The sequence below is a fragment of the Apis cerana genome, linkage group LG16 (assembly GCF_029169275.1).
Source record: "Apis cerana isolate GH-2021 linkage group LG16, AcerK_1.0, whole genome shotgun sequence".
Classification (NCBI taxonomy): Eukaryota; Metazoa; Arthropoda; class Insecta; order Hymenoptera; family Apidae; genus Apis; species Apis cerana.
In genome coordinates this window covers 6,787,029-6,803,860 of record NC_083867.1, presented here as the reverse complement: position 1 = coordinate 6,803,860, position 16,832 = coordinate 6,787,029, and the positions used below count along the sequence as shown (strand labels likewise).

Here is a 16,832-nt window from a genome sequence, read left to right as displayed (position 1 = left end):
AATAATCGTCGAATTCGATAGGATCCGTCCGGTCGAGATCGAAAGAGGAAGTTCCCAGCCTTTCTTTTTTTCTCCCACGGGACAAGTTCGTCCCGCGTCTAATTATAGCTGGCGCAATCACGTTTCGATTGTTCGTATTCGGAAGCACCATGGCTCACCCTGTCCACCCATGGGCGCGAGCGCATCTAAATTCGAAAAGTTTTAAACTGCGCGGCATAGAGAGAGAGAGAGAGAGGAGCAACAGCAACTTTGCGGATTAACCGTTTCTAACAATAACGGCGAGTAGCAACCCCTCTCCCTCGTAGCAGCAGGAACAGCGACGAAGGGTGGCTTCAGACGCGTGCAACCGCTATCGATTGACATCCCCGCTTCGTCCTCGCCGCCATAGCGGACGCACCACCGCCGCGCCATTCTCTTCCCTTTTCTCTCCATCGATTCGAGTATCCCCCTTTCTTTCGTATTCTCCTAATGCCTTCCTTTGCTTCGCGCTCAAATTTTCCCAAGATTTCCTCTCCTCTCTCCGTCCACCACCCTCCTCGCATTCGCGCTTTCCGACTCCGTCTCCCTCTTCGTCTCTGCCTGCGGAGAGGCCGCGAGAGAGCCTCTCCTCGCTTCGAACCCTCCTTCCAACCGTCCTTCCCCACTCTCACCGGCGATACCGGTTCCTCTCTTCTTCCTCTGCCCTCTTGCTCTCGCACCCCTCGCAACCTCGAGAGTTTGTCGTCCTCGGCGGCGCGCATTTCTTCCTCGTGAACCCTCGTTTCGTGTGTTCCCCCTTACGCGACACGGACCACGCGCGGGGCGAGGAGGAGAGGAGACGGTCGGGAGACGATGGAGCGCGTTACGCGAGAGACACGGGAGGAGAATGGAGGAAAAGGGAGGCGGACAAAGGGAGCGTCCTCCAATCGGAAGCTTCCGAAATATTTTACGAGCTAAACTGCGCCGGCGGCCTCTCCGCTGCCTGCGGGAATCGATGTCCGAAGATCAGCCGCCCGACTGTAGTCACCGATATCTGCCCTTCGATCTTTCGTTTCCTTCTTCCCCATAACTTTCCTCCAATTATTTTTACTTTTACCCTCTCTCTTTTCCTGCTCTTTCTATTTCGCTATTGTGCGGAGGGAAATGGGGATTATCGAGTCGATTTTGGGTCACGCGAGAAGCGCCAAAGAAAAATACGCCGATGTATTAACATCTGAACCGTGTTCCTTTTCTGCTTTTTAAAATTTATACTCGGACGGGAATATATGCCGGCTCACGTATTCGTACGAAACTTGCCAAACTCGAATATGGATGAAATATCCGGAACACGCGTGTGAAAATTTCATCTTCTCGTCGTTTCGTTCGAAACGTTTCCGTCGTTTCGTAGCTAATTTCGATACGCTTGTCTCGATATTCGGAAGATGATATTTTTTTTAACTTCGCTCCAATTCGATTTTTTTTGTATCCCAGGAGAAAAGCAAAACGTTAATAGAAGAAAACAAGGCAAGGTATCGCGAACGATCGATTATTCTCATCCGTTTCTTCGTCTTCGTTCCTTATCTTATATTTACACTCTTATCTTGGATTCTACTACTCGACCACCACTTTCTCCGTGGATCTACGCGAGTTAAAAATTTACCGCTTCTCCCAGTTTGGGTTGTCCCAGTTTTGGAAGGAGAAATTTTTCGTTTCCATTTTTAGCCATCCTTAAAAAAAAAAAAATGTCGCTCCTTTCTTGCTAAAAATTACTTTTCGCGTTTCTATCAACCCGCGCCTAAGGACACGAGGCGTGTAATCGAGGCAGATAAAAACTCAAAATTTTCCCTCAGGAAGAAGCGGGAGAAGAAGTTTTCTCACGAACCCGACGCGAACTTCAACGTTCCGAAAAGGTACTCGCGAAAAGCTTGACCCATAACCGCGTCGCTTGAAAATTTACCTAGCTTTCTTCCCCTCGTTCGCCGTCCACGAGAAATGATGGAAAGGCCGAGCGCGTTTCGGGGGGCCCAGCTGGAGCTGGTTCGACGAAAGGAGAAAGTGCGGCCGGTCCCTTGACCGTAGGCCGTAGGAAAAGAGAATTTTCGATTTCCGATTATCTGGAAAGCGCAAGCTCGTGGGGGGAGGTTGTTATCGGTTGCTTCCGTCGACCCCGTTACGCGTTGCTTCGGTTCGGAAGCGGTGGCGGCGATCGGTGAAAGAGGGTCGTCTAACGAGGCGTGTCTCTCACGGGAAACTGGGTTAAGTGGCGAGAAAACGAGGCGGAGCCGGAAAAGTGTAATTTTCGGCAGCTTTTTCCGCGGAAATATTCTTCCCTCCGCCCCCTCGTCCACCGTGATATTGCCGAAAAACGTAATTCTCTTCTTCGCGCCTACATTTTTCTCCCTAATCCGTTATTCGATTATTAACCCTTTCTTCCGTTTTTCGCCTTTGCTTCCCTCCATTGTTCCTCGGATTGTAGGAAAACAATCGGAGGAAAACGATTGGTAGGGGAGAAGAGATACGTAAAAATATTGCCGCACACCAGACATACATTTCGAAACGAAAACCGTACGCGCACGTGTACACATGTTGGGAGGTGGAGAGCGTAAGTTTACGAACTCTACGTGTATATGTATATATATATCGTAGAGCGAGAAAGAAAGGAAATTTTGATTAATGGAACGCACACGTATACACGGTGTCCCACGGTGTAGAGGAACATTGCGTCGTTGGTAGCTCTCCTGGGATGGCTCTCCGATCTATCCAAATATCTCTCGCCAACTTATATGTATATAAAAGTTTCTTCTCTCTTTCAACGCGATGTTTCGTACAATTTTTAATTTTAAACTTTATAAAGCAGAGGCAAACCGTACGAAAGTTGTTAACGATGGAAAATGTAAACTTGAAATTATCGAACTCGTTCTATGATTTTTCTCCTATATATATATATGTCCCTTCGATTCGTCCGTTAGTTTTCCAAAGTAATAAAACTTAATTTAGACCCGTGTCGAAGTATTTCGCTCAATTTGAACGGGACAAATCGATAACGACGTTCAATCTTGGGAAACTTTAACTCGGGATGGAAAAGTTACGCTTTGCGCTTTAACGCGTGGTCGAAAGTATTCGACTTAGTAGGAAAAGTCACTCTTCGCGAGAAAAAATCGCAGAAACGATTCCTCGATACGTTCGACGAAAGGAACCCCGATAAACAATTTAATTTCGCGAGAAGAGAGACGAAGGGGAAATATTTCTGTCGTTGGTTCATCGTGCTCCAACGTGTAGATATTATCGGCGCAATTTTGTTGCGCTTTTACTTTTTATAGCTAAAGTTGCCGCTTTAATTAGACTTTATTTATGCCAGCGCTTTGCCTACTTCGAAACTTTTAAACCGTCCTTGGCGGATAATCGAGAGCGGAGATAAAATTCTCGTACAGCTGCGTGGATAAGTTTTGATCGAATCAGCGATCGATATTTACACGATATCACCTTTTATTTCGAACGCAATTTCGAATTTTATTATTCGTATGTGCGAGATACAAGGAAAAAGAAATATTAAATGTATTACGTATGTTTCGCGATGATGGTATATCGTCGTTCGCGATAGTTAAAGGAAAAACGTTGAAATTTATGGGAGAATTTTCTCTCTCGCTACGAGAGAAATGTATTTTAGTATCGAAAAGAAAAATAGAAGGAATTATGTCCGCGTTGGGTTAGAGACCCGTAGTATATTTCAGCGTTATTCTCTTGGCTGCCATCGATGAAGTTTCTCGAAAAGTTTACAACTTTTCCGATACGTTACGAAGCGAAACGAAAAAATTAGCGAGAGGTTAAAAATTGTCTCTCTAATTCTAGATCCCATTGATACCGATTTCTTTATTTCTCAAATAAAATAGTAAGAGGGACCGTTATCAAATTTTCGCGTAACTCGAGTATCGCGTGAGTATTATGTAAACATGACAAAACAAAATTTACGGAGCGACGTTTAATTTCTCGTTCTCGAGAAAAATGTTTGCAACTGTACGTCGGTTGCTATCGCTTTTCTGCGCGGGCATTCGTGAATCGAGGTAAAGTCTGAACGGATAGACGCGTCCAAAATAGAGCGAATAGTTCCAACCGAGATGTATAGAGAGGACGGCGCGTAGTCTTGGTCGCTGCCAGAAATCCCTTTTTGCTCCCTTTCTCTCTCTCTTTTGTCTCTTCCTCTTGCACCGCGGGTCGCAACAGGATTTATAAGGATTTCGCTTACGTTTTTATTCGAGAGCTTACACTTAGCTCGTATTAGCCTTCGCCAATACTTTCGTATCGTCCGAGTAATTGGAAAGAACGAAAAGATCGAAAAGATATTCGACGATATCGTACGCGATAGAAGCGATTATTCTCCGATGTTTTCGCAGGGAGGGACGGATTTGCGCAAAGAGGAAACCATCGTGTTTAAAATACATAATTCTATCGATAAAGGATTTGGGGAGAAAACGCGTGAAAATAGTCGCCTCGAATCTCTCGTATCTTCGATAGAGTGGGAAGAATCGGACCTCGTGAAAGAGTACAATGACCTAGAATCGGTTTACGTCACGAGGATCGAGTGCACGCGTACTACCGAGTGCGACAGCCACTTACGGGACGAGTTTCCTCGAGAGCACTCGACAGGTAGATATCGATACTCGATATAGAAAGGGTATCGAAGGTTGGCGCATCGTCGTTACATTCTTTATAGCCGTTGTCGTAGGTTGTCATGGAGACTTGCTCCCTTCCAAGTTCATTAGAGATATATAAGGTAAAGCGTCTTTCCGACGTGTCGCAGCGAATGCGATCGTTGTTTCGAATATTCTTTCTCTCTCTCTTCTCCATTCCCTTCTCTAATAGATTCTCGTTTAATTTCGTAACTTCGCAGGCTAGTTACCTCTGCTCCTCTTCCTTATTACGCGGTCTCGGTTAAATGGAATATTGCGGCGTGTTCTCTCAGTGGAAACTGGCGTTCAGGCAACGTCTCGAATCTCTGGGAAAATATTGTCCCTCGATGTAAAAGTCGAATGGAAGATTATGCGGTTTATTGGCGAAATATCGCCGCTCGTTTCGAAAGTTCCGTGATTCTTTTCCAATCACGGAAAAGAGCACGCGATCGCGTTCCATATCCGTGTACACATTGGAAACAATTGGTCGGTACGATTACAGAGAACGATGAAATTTGCATCGCGACGAACGTTGACTAATAACCTGGGACAACACGGGTATAGGATATTCGTCGGGCCAACGAACTCGAAACGTCGATATCGCAGGATACGAATAGGTCGGCTGTTGTTATTCGAGGAGAAAGAAATCGATCGTGGCTGCCTCCTCGATCGCCCTTGTCTCTCCCTCGTTCGGCCAACGTTGCGACTTGTGCGCCTAACCCCTCATTAACCCCTTTCAACCGTTCGAGCACTCGCCACGATAACCCCCGCTTTTTGGCTCTCCCCCTCCCCTCCTCCAGACGGCCACGTCACTTTCTTAGAAAACATCGCGCGGCTCGTTACCATGCGGTATTTGCTCCTCTTAATTGGCTTAATTCTCCACGTTCGTTGCTTATCCGACGCCGCCCCTTCGTGGTTCCTCGCGCCACGATCGGGAAACGTTGGAAAAACAACGAAACGCGTACGAGATATTTAGAATTTTTCGTTTCCTTTCCTTTAATTTAGAAACTAATCCAAGTACCCACATGATGTATATCGACGTTTCCCTCGGTAAGAAGTGGAGACGGGCAAAGCTTAATAAAGTGGAATTGAAACGTCACGCTAATTTACGAAAAAGAAGTATACGGGTACACCCACGCGTTGTTGACGAGATCGAAGACCGTAAACGGACGTTCGCTGGAAACGTTACAAAGTTTCTTAACAGGAACTTGGCCATCCGATCGTTGCTCGCAGTCTTCGATCAGTTGTTCTCTCGTGCGCGTCCCTATTTTCGACGAAGGAAGCTGCAACTTGTCGAAAGATACGCGTATCCACAGTTTTGCATATAGGAGAATTTTTGTTGGAAATTACGGGGGTTTTGAAAATTGATAGCGAGTTGATTAGAAAATGATACCAAAGAGATAAAGCGTCGGTGCTATTAATATCCAGTATGTATTTTTTTTTTAAACGTAAGGTGTAAGAAAAGTGGAGCAATGATCTATTTTAGTTTCGTTCTACTTGGTCGAATAAGAGTGGTAAGAGTGGACGTGGGTATTCAAGATTTTAAAGTAAAGGCTAGGTAAAAATAGTATTTGCAATCGACTTAACCGTGCGTCGAGCATGAAAAGCAGGAGCGTCTCGCGTTGAAAACTCGTCGTTTCGGATGGCTCGGTGAAACGATTTAATTACGAAATAATTAGCTGTCTCTCTCGACTGTCTCGCGAATTTCTACGCGTTTAAATACGATATCACGATCGGTCCGCGCAACCGTGTGCGTGCATCGATACGCACACGTCAGTTGCAATAGTTTTTGCAACGTGGCCACCGCTGTATAACTGCCGTTTAATCCGAAAATTGATACTGACGCTAACGAACGACCTGTCGATTCCTGCTGCATCACCGCCCACCCATCTCCACCACAATTTCCCGCCAGTGTATCCTTCCGATTTTCCCCATAAAACTCCTCCTCTGATTTTCAAAGATTTTGAACTTCAACGATCCGCAACTTTATCGTGATATCCCTTCGGTAAGGAATGTTCTCGATTATCATTGTTCTGATCCTTTTAACTTTTACGCTGCGCGTCAACGGCGTGCAACGATCGCATCGAGATCGACGATATATATATACACGACGTAGCGAATTGAAAATAATAAAGCGTGAATGGCGATGAAAGTATGCGCTATTGTGTAGCGACTCTTAAGTAACCATCGTGTTGTTAGTTTCCATAATAAATCACGTTTCGTAAAATTTTAATCCCAGTCTCGGATAATAGAGAATATTATCCGTTTGCAGGGCGGAACGTTGACGCGACAAAGACGCGAATAGTAGCGTAATTCGTAGTACTTTCAAAAAGTTTTGGATTAAATGAAAATAGAATTACACGAGGCAGGGAACTTTTTCATTTTATAAGATAATTAACTTTCTCTCTCTCTCATAAACGAAGATGACTCTTTGAACACGGCACAAGCTTTCATTTATTACTCTCGTATTAAATATTTTCGTTCAAATTTCTTTTCCTTTCTTTCTTTTGTCATCTTCTTTTTGCTAAAATGACGAAATGCTAAAGAATCTGTTTCGTTTAACATCGTTGTTTCGATCACTTTAACGCTTATCGTGCACCGATAACTTTTTCTTTTGAAGTCGAAACAAAAAATGTCGGAAAGCTTTCTACGAGTTGGAAATAATCGTTTTCGAGTTTGTCGATTCTTAATTGTTTCAGGCTTGGAAATGATATGAACGATAATGAAAGTTGTGTATCGTGGCGTGAATTTCTTTCAGCCACGAGGATGAAAATCTTTTCGAAATTTGAAATTTCTCGAGGAAAAGGAGAAGCTACGCCGAAGAAAGGAAAATTGCAAGAAAGAACGAGCAATTTACGAATGCAATGATTACTTCGGATCCAGGGAATAATTTACGCGCTTTTGATGCGTAACCATTTCGTTTCGGAAAATAATTATTTGTCCAAAACACGTGTACCATCGATTTGTTTTAATTACTCAAACGGAAGATATATTTCGTTCACTATCACGCGAATACATTCGATCACTGTTGATTAATCGAATCAACGGATTCGTTTTTCTGTTACGCGCAAGATGATGCATAACGAATTCCTTTTCGTCGTTCTCAATGTATCTAATATTCCGTGCAACGCGTGCAAAATGCACGCAGGAAAAACACGTGGAGGATAAAATCGAATATTTGAGAAATATTCGAGAAATAAATTGTTTGTTAGCTGGATGGCAAAGTTTCGTCCTCTTTATTTCGAAAAATCGTAAATTTAAATTTCTCGATAGAACGCGTTCCGTTATTATTGATCGGTGTTATTTCGACCCCGTCTAAAATTTCCGTGGAAAATCAAATATCGATATTGACAGCGTAGGCTAAAATTTCCCTTCGACGCGAACAATATTAATAATTCCGCTATTACTGTTTTCCCAAATACACGAGCAAACGCCGTTAAATCATCGTTTGGAATTAATAATAGGAAACAAATTTTTTGGTAACGACGAATGCACGTACTCTCGAACGTTTCGCACGGACGATGGAGAAGATGGTGAATCGCAAGGCATTAATCACCGCACGGCAAACATTTTGTCGGTTGGCTCTCTCCTAGCAAGAGGCAGACATATGGCAGGAACCATCTCGCGTTTGCGGATCGGATTTCCTATCGAAAGTTTCGCGATGATAATTTAGTCTCAGCCCGGTTATTAAGTCTTGGAAGCAAATCTTGATTCGAACGGATGTTTCTTATTCTTCCACGGGCCACGAACTGACCGTTTTAAATTATCCAAGTGTAGCTTCTTCCTTCATTTTTCTTTTTAACCAGTCTAACGTTAAAGGTAAAAGCGCGGATCGTTCGGATAGAAATGTCGAAGATAATTATATTCCGTCTCGAGGCGAAATGATTTATCGTTACGATTTATTGGTTTTACGAAGAACAGGTTCTCGTGATACATGGTTAGTCGAAGTTCTAGCTCCGTTTTTGCTTGGAAGAGGGATGTCGTCGATGCTATCTTTCGCAAAGGATGAAAATGTAGGGAAATGTAGGAAAGAGGGATGGAGGAGTTGTTGTTCGATGGAATCATTGGGCGACTATATTGAATAAAAGCGTAGGGATCGAGCGTTATGAAATGGCCTACGTACACAAATTCATCGTGGTGTAAGTCCGGGATAAAGATTGGCCGTTAATAGGCTTACGTCACGATTTAGTACGAGTTGCTCGGATTTGGACGATCGAAGAAAAAGACTACACGTTCGGTTTGGTAATATGGCTTATAAGCGGATCGCTTGATCGTAAAGCACACCGCTTAATTTCTCTCCCGTTTCTCTTTTCTCTCCACCTTTTTTATTAATTTTATCAATTCATCGTTTCCTGTTCGTACGTCAGTGCTTTTATAACATTGTTTTCGTTTCGTCGTCAAAAACAAGCAATCGAGAAACGCGTTCGTGAAAAGTTATTCATTTCGAATTATATTATTCGTACGTAATCGGAGATCGAAAAAGGATAGATAAGAATTTTTGGTGATTAATTAAGAAAATAAAAGGATATAGTGATTATCATTTGTAACGCGATTGTAACGAACATTAATCATCGTGCTTCCGGTTCCATCTTCGTAATTGCTACTCGAATGAAAGAATAAATAATCTGAAGCGTAACGCGTTAATTATACGGAGAAATGTTTAATTAACGGAATGACAAGTATGACTGAATAAATTTTTTACGTCGTTATTTCCCTCGTCGAAATATCTTTGGGAAGAAAAATGAATTGGAGAGAATTTGAATCTCATAATTTTATTTCACTGGAAAAATTCACATTTAACGACGAACGATTGCGAATAATCGCTTCAACAATCTCTTTAATGGAAATGGAATATTTTTCCTTATATACGTTGAGAAACAATCGCAAACATGTAAAATGTATGGGAAAAAGTTTGATTAAGAAGAAAGGGAGAAAAAGAAGAAGAAAAATATCGCGAACCTCCCCTTTTCAAGAGATCTAAATCTGAGTTCTCCGAATACGAGGTTATTTACATAAGTACGGGAGCGGATTATCGTTTTTGACGTTTTTACGATCGTCGAGGGAAGAATAAAAAGTTACCCAAGGTTCGCGAAGGGCGAAGAAAAGGGAAATTACGACGAAGGGGGTGGTGGAAGGAATCTATCAGAGACGGCGTTTCGCAAATATTTTCGCATAATCGCGTAATAACTCGATCTGTTTCGTTCGAAACGGTAAAATCTTCATTTCCACCTTTGATTTACGCAGCCTCGCGAGTGAATAATTATACGGGTTACTCTTGAACTTTTGAAAAAGCGTGTCGCGTGGAATATTTTCACCCAAACTTTTGCCGTGTGAATAGAGAGGGGGAGTTCGTTTCGTCGAACTTTTATCGGTGAATCTGTACAGTGAAAATAAAATTAACCAAATGGGGGAGGGGTAAAAAAGAGTAATTTCCGCGGAAAAAATCTTGGAAAAATCGGTGGATCACTTTTTCCTTCCGTCCCGTTCTCCACAACCCTCGAACGATTTACGAAGCGGCATTCCATCGAATCTAAAGAAGCGAGAAGCTTCTTTTCTAAGAAGGAAGTCGGACGTCGTTCACAAGTGCATCTCCACGTTGAAGATCCCGTCGTGCGTCGTTGGAACGAGCGAGGTTTCTTCTTTCTTTTTGTTCTTTTTTCTGTTTTAAAGGGCGCAGGGTATAAGGTCGATGTATCGTTTTCCATGGTCGGAGCTGGTCCCAACCGAGGGCAGTCACTTAATACGTTTCGTGGAGGGATCGGGTGTCGTGTTTCTTTCGACTTAACCGTATAATGCTCGGCTCGACCCACGGCATCTGCTCTCGCTGCGAATTGCGACGGCGTTGATTCGCAGGGGCGGATAATGCGACCTTTCCTGCGTCATCGTTTTCCGATCAAAACGCCTCGCCTCTCTCCTTCTCTCGCGAACGAACGTTGTTCGATATCGATAACGTAGAAAAGAAAAGGAAAAAAGGGCGACGCCAACGATATAATCGAAGCGTTTCACGGAATGTTACATCGACAGAGGCGGTATATCTAATTTCGCGATTCAAACAAATTGATCCGGGCGTAGCGTCTAGACACCCAATATCGCAGATATTCGCAATTACCCGCTTATTTTGTATCTTTATCGATAACTCTTGCGTCGTGCGCCGAGGACAATTTCAATCGGGGCAATAAGAATCGAAAACCGATATTTCGATCCGATCGAGATTTTTTCATTATATCATCTATTTTTTTCCCTTCCAAATATAATATCTCCTCTTCGTAACTTTGTCTCCCGTAAAGTGATTTATCGGCGACGATTTTTCGGGGAGAGAAAGAGAGAGAGGAAAAGAGAAGAGACGCGCGCGTGAAAAGAAATTGCAATCGTCGCGTCATTGTCTTTTTTTTCATCGTTGGAAATATCAATGCCGGTTGGTTAGAGGGCGGCGGAGAGGCACCGACTCGATGAACAATGTCCGCAACGTTGCACCGGAAATAAGAACCGGCGCGTACGAGTTGACCATTGTCATTTAGTAAGCCCTCCGTTCCATTTGATTCTATTCACGGGCCGGAGAGGACCGGACGTGAGGTCAGCCGCGGCTCGTTTAAGTTCGAAACGGTTCTCGATGGAAGAAAAAAAAAGAGAAGATGCACAAAAGGAGAAAACGGCCTCCTCCCCGTTCATCCTTTCGATTTCTCAACGCGTGTCCAATCTCTCACACAACGGCTACGTTCTTTCCTTCTTTTCTTAACAGTTTCAAGAGATTTTATATTCGCGGATTTTAGCAAGATTTCCACGTGGCAGAAAGATGAGCGTCCACTCGTCTTTATTTTCGAACAGAAGCTTTCTGGTGTAGAGAGAGAAAGGTGAAAAGCTGTATCGGAAATCGGTATCCTTTGCGGCGAGCGACATGAATGGACGAGTCGTTGAATAATTTTTTTCCATTCTCGAAAAATTTCCATTGTCGAGATAATGCGGATTAAGCAGAAATATTTTATTTTCTTATAAAAGATACAAGTTTCTTCGTTGTTTGAACGGCAAACACAAAATTGTTCGAACAAACTCGAACGTGGAATTTCATATACGATAAGCGAGGCAAGTATCGAAACGTCGATCGGAATAGCACGAATTCTGTTAATTCGTGAGTCCATTCGATTCGACTCGCCTTTCAATTCGGACAGATTTTACGAAATGTACATCGATACAAGATATTCGGGTTATAATATCGTTATTTTTTTCATTTATTTCGCAATAATGAAACGCTTCGCGATTTTTACTCCTCGGATAATTATTCGGAATCACGCATTTGCGCGCAACTTGGACAGACACGTGGAAAATGGCTGTTGTTCGAGCGACAGTTTTATTTTTCGTCTGACGGATCCGTCCAAAGGGAGACATAAATCCGAATCAGCCGGCGGCGGATCATGGTCGCGTTCGTTTCTGCCGCAATTTTCGCGAGATAACCGGTCCGTTTCGACGAAGCCTGAACTTGGAACGCTACTTGGAAATGGAGGATCGATATCGAAAGCGCGTTTACTTTCCCCCCTCGAAATGGAAAAATGGCGAACGGTCGGTGTTGAATCGCATTGGTGTTGGTTTCAGATGCGGTCGGCACTCATGCTCTGGTGAAAGGTCGGATCTACCGAGAGAGAGGTGCGGACGACGAGAAGAGAGAGAGAGAGAGAGAGCGAGAGAGAGAGAGGCGGCAGGATGTGGCGCGCACTCGTGGTCGCGGCCCTCTTAGCGGCCACGGAGAAGGTGGACGGCGACAAAGTGGTGGTCCTCCCTCACGACGTTTACCCGGGCTACGAGGTGACGTTGTTCAACACGAAACGGCCTTCCAACTTTCGCCTGATGGAGAACAACTTCTCCAAGTTCTTCACCGTGCTCGGGAACGGGCTCGTGATGACCACGTCCGACTTGTCGCCGTTGGTCGACCGCCCCGTGAACCTGATGGTGGTGGAGGAGCTGGCCAACGCCACCGAGACCCATTTCCTCCACCTGTACGTGATAAATCGAAGGAACATGATCACCTTCTCGCACGATCGGCTGGGGGAGGGCGAGGTGGGGGAGAATCGAGGCGCGGGCACTTTGGTGGAGGGTTTCCCGGTGCTGAGGGCGCGGGGAAGCTTCCCGGTGCACTACGCGATCCTGGCGGACGAGACGGGGGACAGGCCGTTCGCCCTGAAGGAGGAGGACTCGAATCGGACGGGATTCAACTTGACGTTGGCCAGCGAGAAGGAAGGGGTCCGGGTGGTGACGGCGAAACCGTTGGATCGGGAGGCGAGCAAGGCGCACACGGTGGTGATCCACGCCTCGGACGGTTATCTGCTGACCAGTTCCCGGATCGACGGCGTGGTGCGGGTGCTGGACGAGAACGACAACAGCCCGGTGTTCGAGAGGGAGGAGTACGCGTTCGAGGCGCGGCCGAGCAAGAGCGGCGAGAGGAATTCGGTGCCCGGTTGGAGACGATTCTCCACCGTTGGCAAGGTGGTGGCCAAGGACGCGGACGGGGACAAAGTGGCGTACAAACTGGTGACGCCTAGCAGGCTGTTGGTCGTGGTGCCGCAGACGGGGGAGCTGATGCTGGTCGGCGAGCCGGAGATCGGGGCGGAGGAGGACGGCGAGTGCGTGGCGATGGTGGAGGCGCACGACGTGCGAAACCCTAGCAGGTCGAGCGAGAAGCCGGCCAAGGTGGTGGTTAGGTTCTTGACGTCCGACCCGGTCGAGCAGTCGGCCGAGGTGCACAGGATACGGAAGAGGAGGGTGACCAGGGCCGTTCGACCGACCAAGAAGGTGGACTTCACGGAAGCGGATGGCGACATCGAAGGAAAGATCGTGTTCTACCTGGAGAAGGAGAACGAGAAGGAGACGTACAAGATCAGGGACGAGAACAAGTGGGTCACGGTAGATTCGAACGGGTCGGTTATAGTGAAGCAGAAATGGGATTACGAGGAGCTGGGCTCGGAAAAGACCATCGATTTTTGGGTGACTATTACCAACACAGGTAAAACCATTCGTTCCAATATCTCCAATATTTCACGCTCGCGTCCTTTTTTTTTCTTTTATTTTTCTTCCAATTTAATTTCGCGACGAGTAGAAAATTATCCTTTCGTCTCGTTTTTCGATCCTCCGATTAATCTTTTATTTTCTTACTCGTGGCAGAAGAACGGTGTGCACGATACTCGTCGTATCTCCAGTGTCCATATCACGGTACAATTACGATTTTTTTTTATACTTTTCTTCCTTCGAAAGCAGCACCGCAGTCCTATCACCGTCTGTCACTTTCTGCCTCTTCGCCCCACGTCTCGTCTTTCCTTCTGCGAATTAAAAAAAAAAAAAAGCAAACAAAAAAAATGGGGTGAAAAAGACGTACGCTTGTGCTAGTGGAAAATCGCGAAAGTAGTGTCGTTCCACGACAATAACCGAACGAACGTGACACGGCAAGAGAGACGCGTTAAAACGCGGGGATCCGGCGAGCGTTCGGCTCGCACGTGGATACAATTTCCTTTCGGAACTGGTAATTGTTCGAACGTGTGGTTTAGCAGAGCGGGGTCGAGCGCTAATTACAGTTTCACCGGGAAGAATGAGCGGGGACGCGTGTTACGCATGAAGGGGCCGGAAGGAATTAAATTATGTCGTATTCCGGCGTTATTGTCGACGTTACTCGACAACTGGTTGCCCGCCAAATTATTAACCTCGTCGCAATTTTCGATACGATTAGTATTTTCTCTTCTCCTACAATTCGCCCTCTCATCTTTTTCTCGATCCATCGACGAACTCGATCTCTTGCCGTGTGTTCGTAATCGTCGATCCATGCTTTCAACTCTTATTAACGACGAATGTTTTCTTTCCCGCATTCTTGGCTTTCACAGGATTTCAATGTAAGTAGTAGCAATCCTTTACTTTTTCCTCTCTCTCTTTCTCTCTGTCACTCTATCTATCCCATAGAATGTGTGCATATCCCATAGAATAAAACGTAGAACGATAGATGGATGAAAGAACGCAGCTTCGATAATAATTCGAATGGAACGATCTTTTCTTTTTTTTAGTTTGTCGTTGCATCAAACGCTTGTACGGAATTATGGAAGCTTGTCGAGTGCGCTGTTTCGTTGGGTCGACAGTGTTTATGGGCGATGACGGTGGAAGATGGGGGTTAATAAACCGAATTCCTTTCTCGATCGAGCTTCGCCGACAGAATGTATCCACGCTGCAGCGATTCGGCCTAGATAAGATTTTAACGCCGTTCCGAACCAATTTCCTAAAAATTTCTCGTCGCTTCATTTCTCTGCCGATATCTAAATATCTTTCGATCCATAATACGATATAACAATTTCGATGTTTATGCGACGAGAAAGACGGCGTGGATCGCTACGAAAAATAAATTAAAAAAGCATCGTTGAATTACGAACGTAGTTTATCACCCCTGCGCAAACGAGGATATCGATCGAGATTAATTCAAGCGTGATTCGAATTTCGAATCGAAAAGTTGGAACAGCTCGAAATCACCGAGTGCATTTTTTCTTTCTCGAAAATGAAAGAAACGCGTGAGGTAAATACGAGAGAAAAATAATAAAAGTATTTTTCTTTTTTTCTTCTTTTGAAGTAGTAGCGATATTTATCGTTTTGATATTTGAAGAGAGAAATGAATTCTCCGGCAACGAAAATTGATACACGCGTGTAATCTCAAGATACAAGGATGAAATTTGTTCAATTCGGTGAATCCGGTTGGAATGATTCGAAAAAATGGGTATGAAAAATTGACGACACGGATGATGTACGCTGTAAGGTGTATAACGGTAGAGATTGATATATAGCGGCGGAATTTCATTTAAAGCGGTCGCGTTAGATTTAACAGGCCAAAGGTCAAAGCGTGAGACAAGATAATGTCAAACGGTATCCGGTCACCGCCTTTGAACACTGTCCACCGTTTTCTGTCGATGGAAGGGGATCGCTTATGCGTGGTTTAATCGATAAATCGATGGACGATTACAGACACGGACAATCAGCGTGTCATTATCAACGTGAAGGACGTTAATGACGAGCCACCGTACTTCATAAATCGGCCCCTGCCAATGCAAACGGTCGTACAGCTGAATGCACCGCCGAATACTCACGTGTTTACCCTTCAAGCAAGGGATCCTGACACCGACAGCAATATTCACTACTTCATCGTGCGAGATCGGAGTACGTATGAACTCGATATTACGCGATATCTATTGTCATCATCTGTAAATTATTCCTACTCCCCTTCAGTGGAAATGCTCGAATGTTTCGATCCAACGTAATCAGTTATCGTGAATTTTGTTTCTTTTTATTTCTTTGCAAATCGAGGGTTCGAAGAGTTTATTTTTCTTTATGAAAAACCATTCTAACGAATTCGATTCATTAGCCGGGCGGAATGAGGATAATTCATCTTGGTTTGCAGCCGGTGGCCGTTTCGAGGTGGACGAGCGCTCCGGTGTGGTGCGTACCCGGGGGACCGATCTCTTTCAGTTGGACATGGAATACGTTCTGTACGTGAAAGCGGAGGACCAGAACGGGCGAATAGACGAGAGGCGTTATCAGTCGACTCCCGAGGAACGACTATCGATCGTAGGTGGGAAACGGGCGCCTCAGTTCTACATGACCGCGTACGAAGCCGAGATACCTGAAAACCAGAAGAAGGATTCCGAGTGAGTCGTTTCCTCCCCGCCACCCGCGACCTGCCCATTAACCGGCCACCAATTTTCCATTTTCAGCATCATATCGGTGAAGGCAAAGTCGTTCGCCGACCGCGAGATTCGTTACACGCTGAAGGCGCAAGGCCAAGGCGCGGCGGGAACGTTCAATATCGGACCAACCACCGGCATCGTAAAGTTGGCCAAGGAATTGGATTTCGAGGATCTTCGTCAACCGCACATCTACTCCCTTATCGTTACCGCCACCGAGGATTCGGGTGGTTTCTCTACGTCCGTTGAGGTACGTTCATCCGTCGGTGCCTCTTTCTTTTTCTTTTTAAACACTGTATTACGTATCTCGTGATATTGCAAGTTTTGGCCGAATAAATTATCGTATTGTTATTTAAATGATAACGCGATACGATCGAGAACGAGGGCACGTATTTAGACATATAAATTATCGAAGTAAACAAAAGTATCCTTTTTAATTAATAAATTAATAAGTTAAGTTTCAATGGAAATTGTAATTTATTCGCGAGAAAAAAGTTACGAAAATATTTGT

General features: G+C 44.8%; 1 protein-coding gene across 6 annotated transcripts in view; it reads left to right on the top strand.

The window, feature by feature from the left end:
* The window catches only part of LOC107999759 (neural-cadherin), a 168,289-nt gene that overhangs the window by 13,705 nt on the left and 137,752 nt on the right, over positions 1-16,832 (top strand). For 4 of the 6 annotated variants that reach the window (XM_062086795.1, XM_062086794.1, XM_062086790.1 and 1 more), the window contains exons 3-7: positions 12,213-13,617; positions 13,776-13,823; positions 15,606-15,797; positions 16,039-16,285; positions 16,352-16,571. In XM_062086795.1, coding sequence (XP_061942779.1) covers positions 12,321-13,617; positions 13,776-13,823; positions 15,606-15,797; positions 16,039-16,285; positions 16,352-16,571 — 2,004 coding nt within the window. In that variant the 5' untranslated portion in view covers positions 12,213-12,320. Of the gene's footprint in view, positions 1-12,212; positions 13,618-13,775; positions 13,824-14,485; positions 14,495-15,605; positions 15,798-16,038; positions 16,286-16,351; positions 16,572-16,832 lie in introns of all 6 variants that reach the window. The other 2 variants (XM_062086791.1, XM_062086792.1) reach the window with 2 other exon arrangements.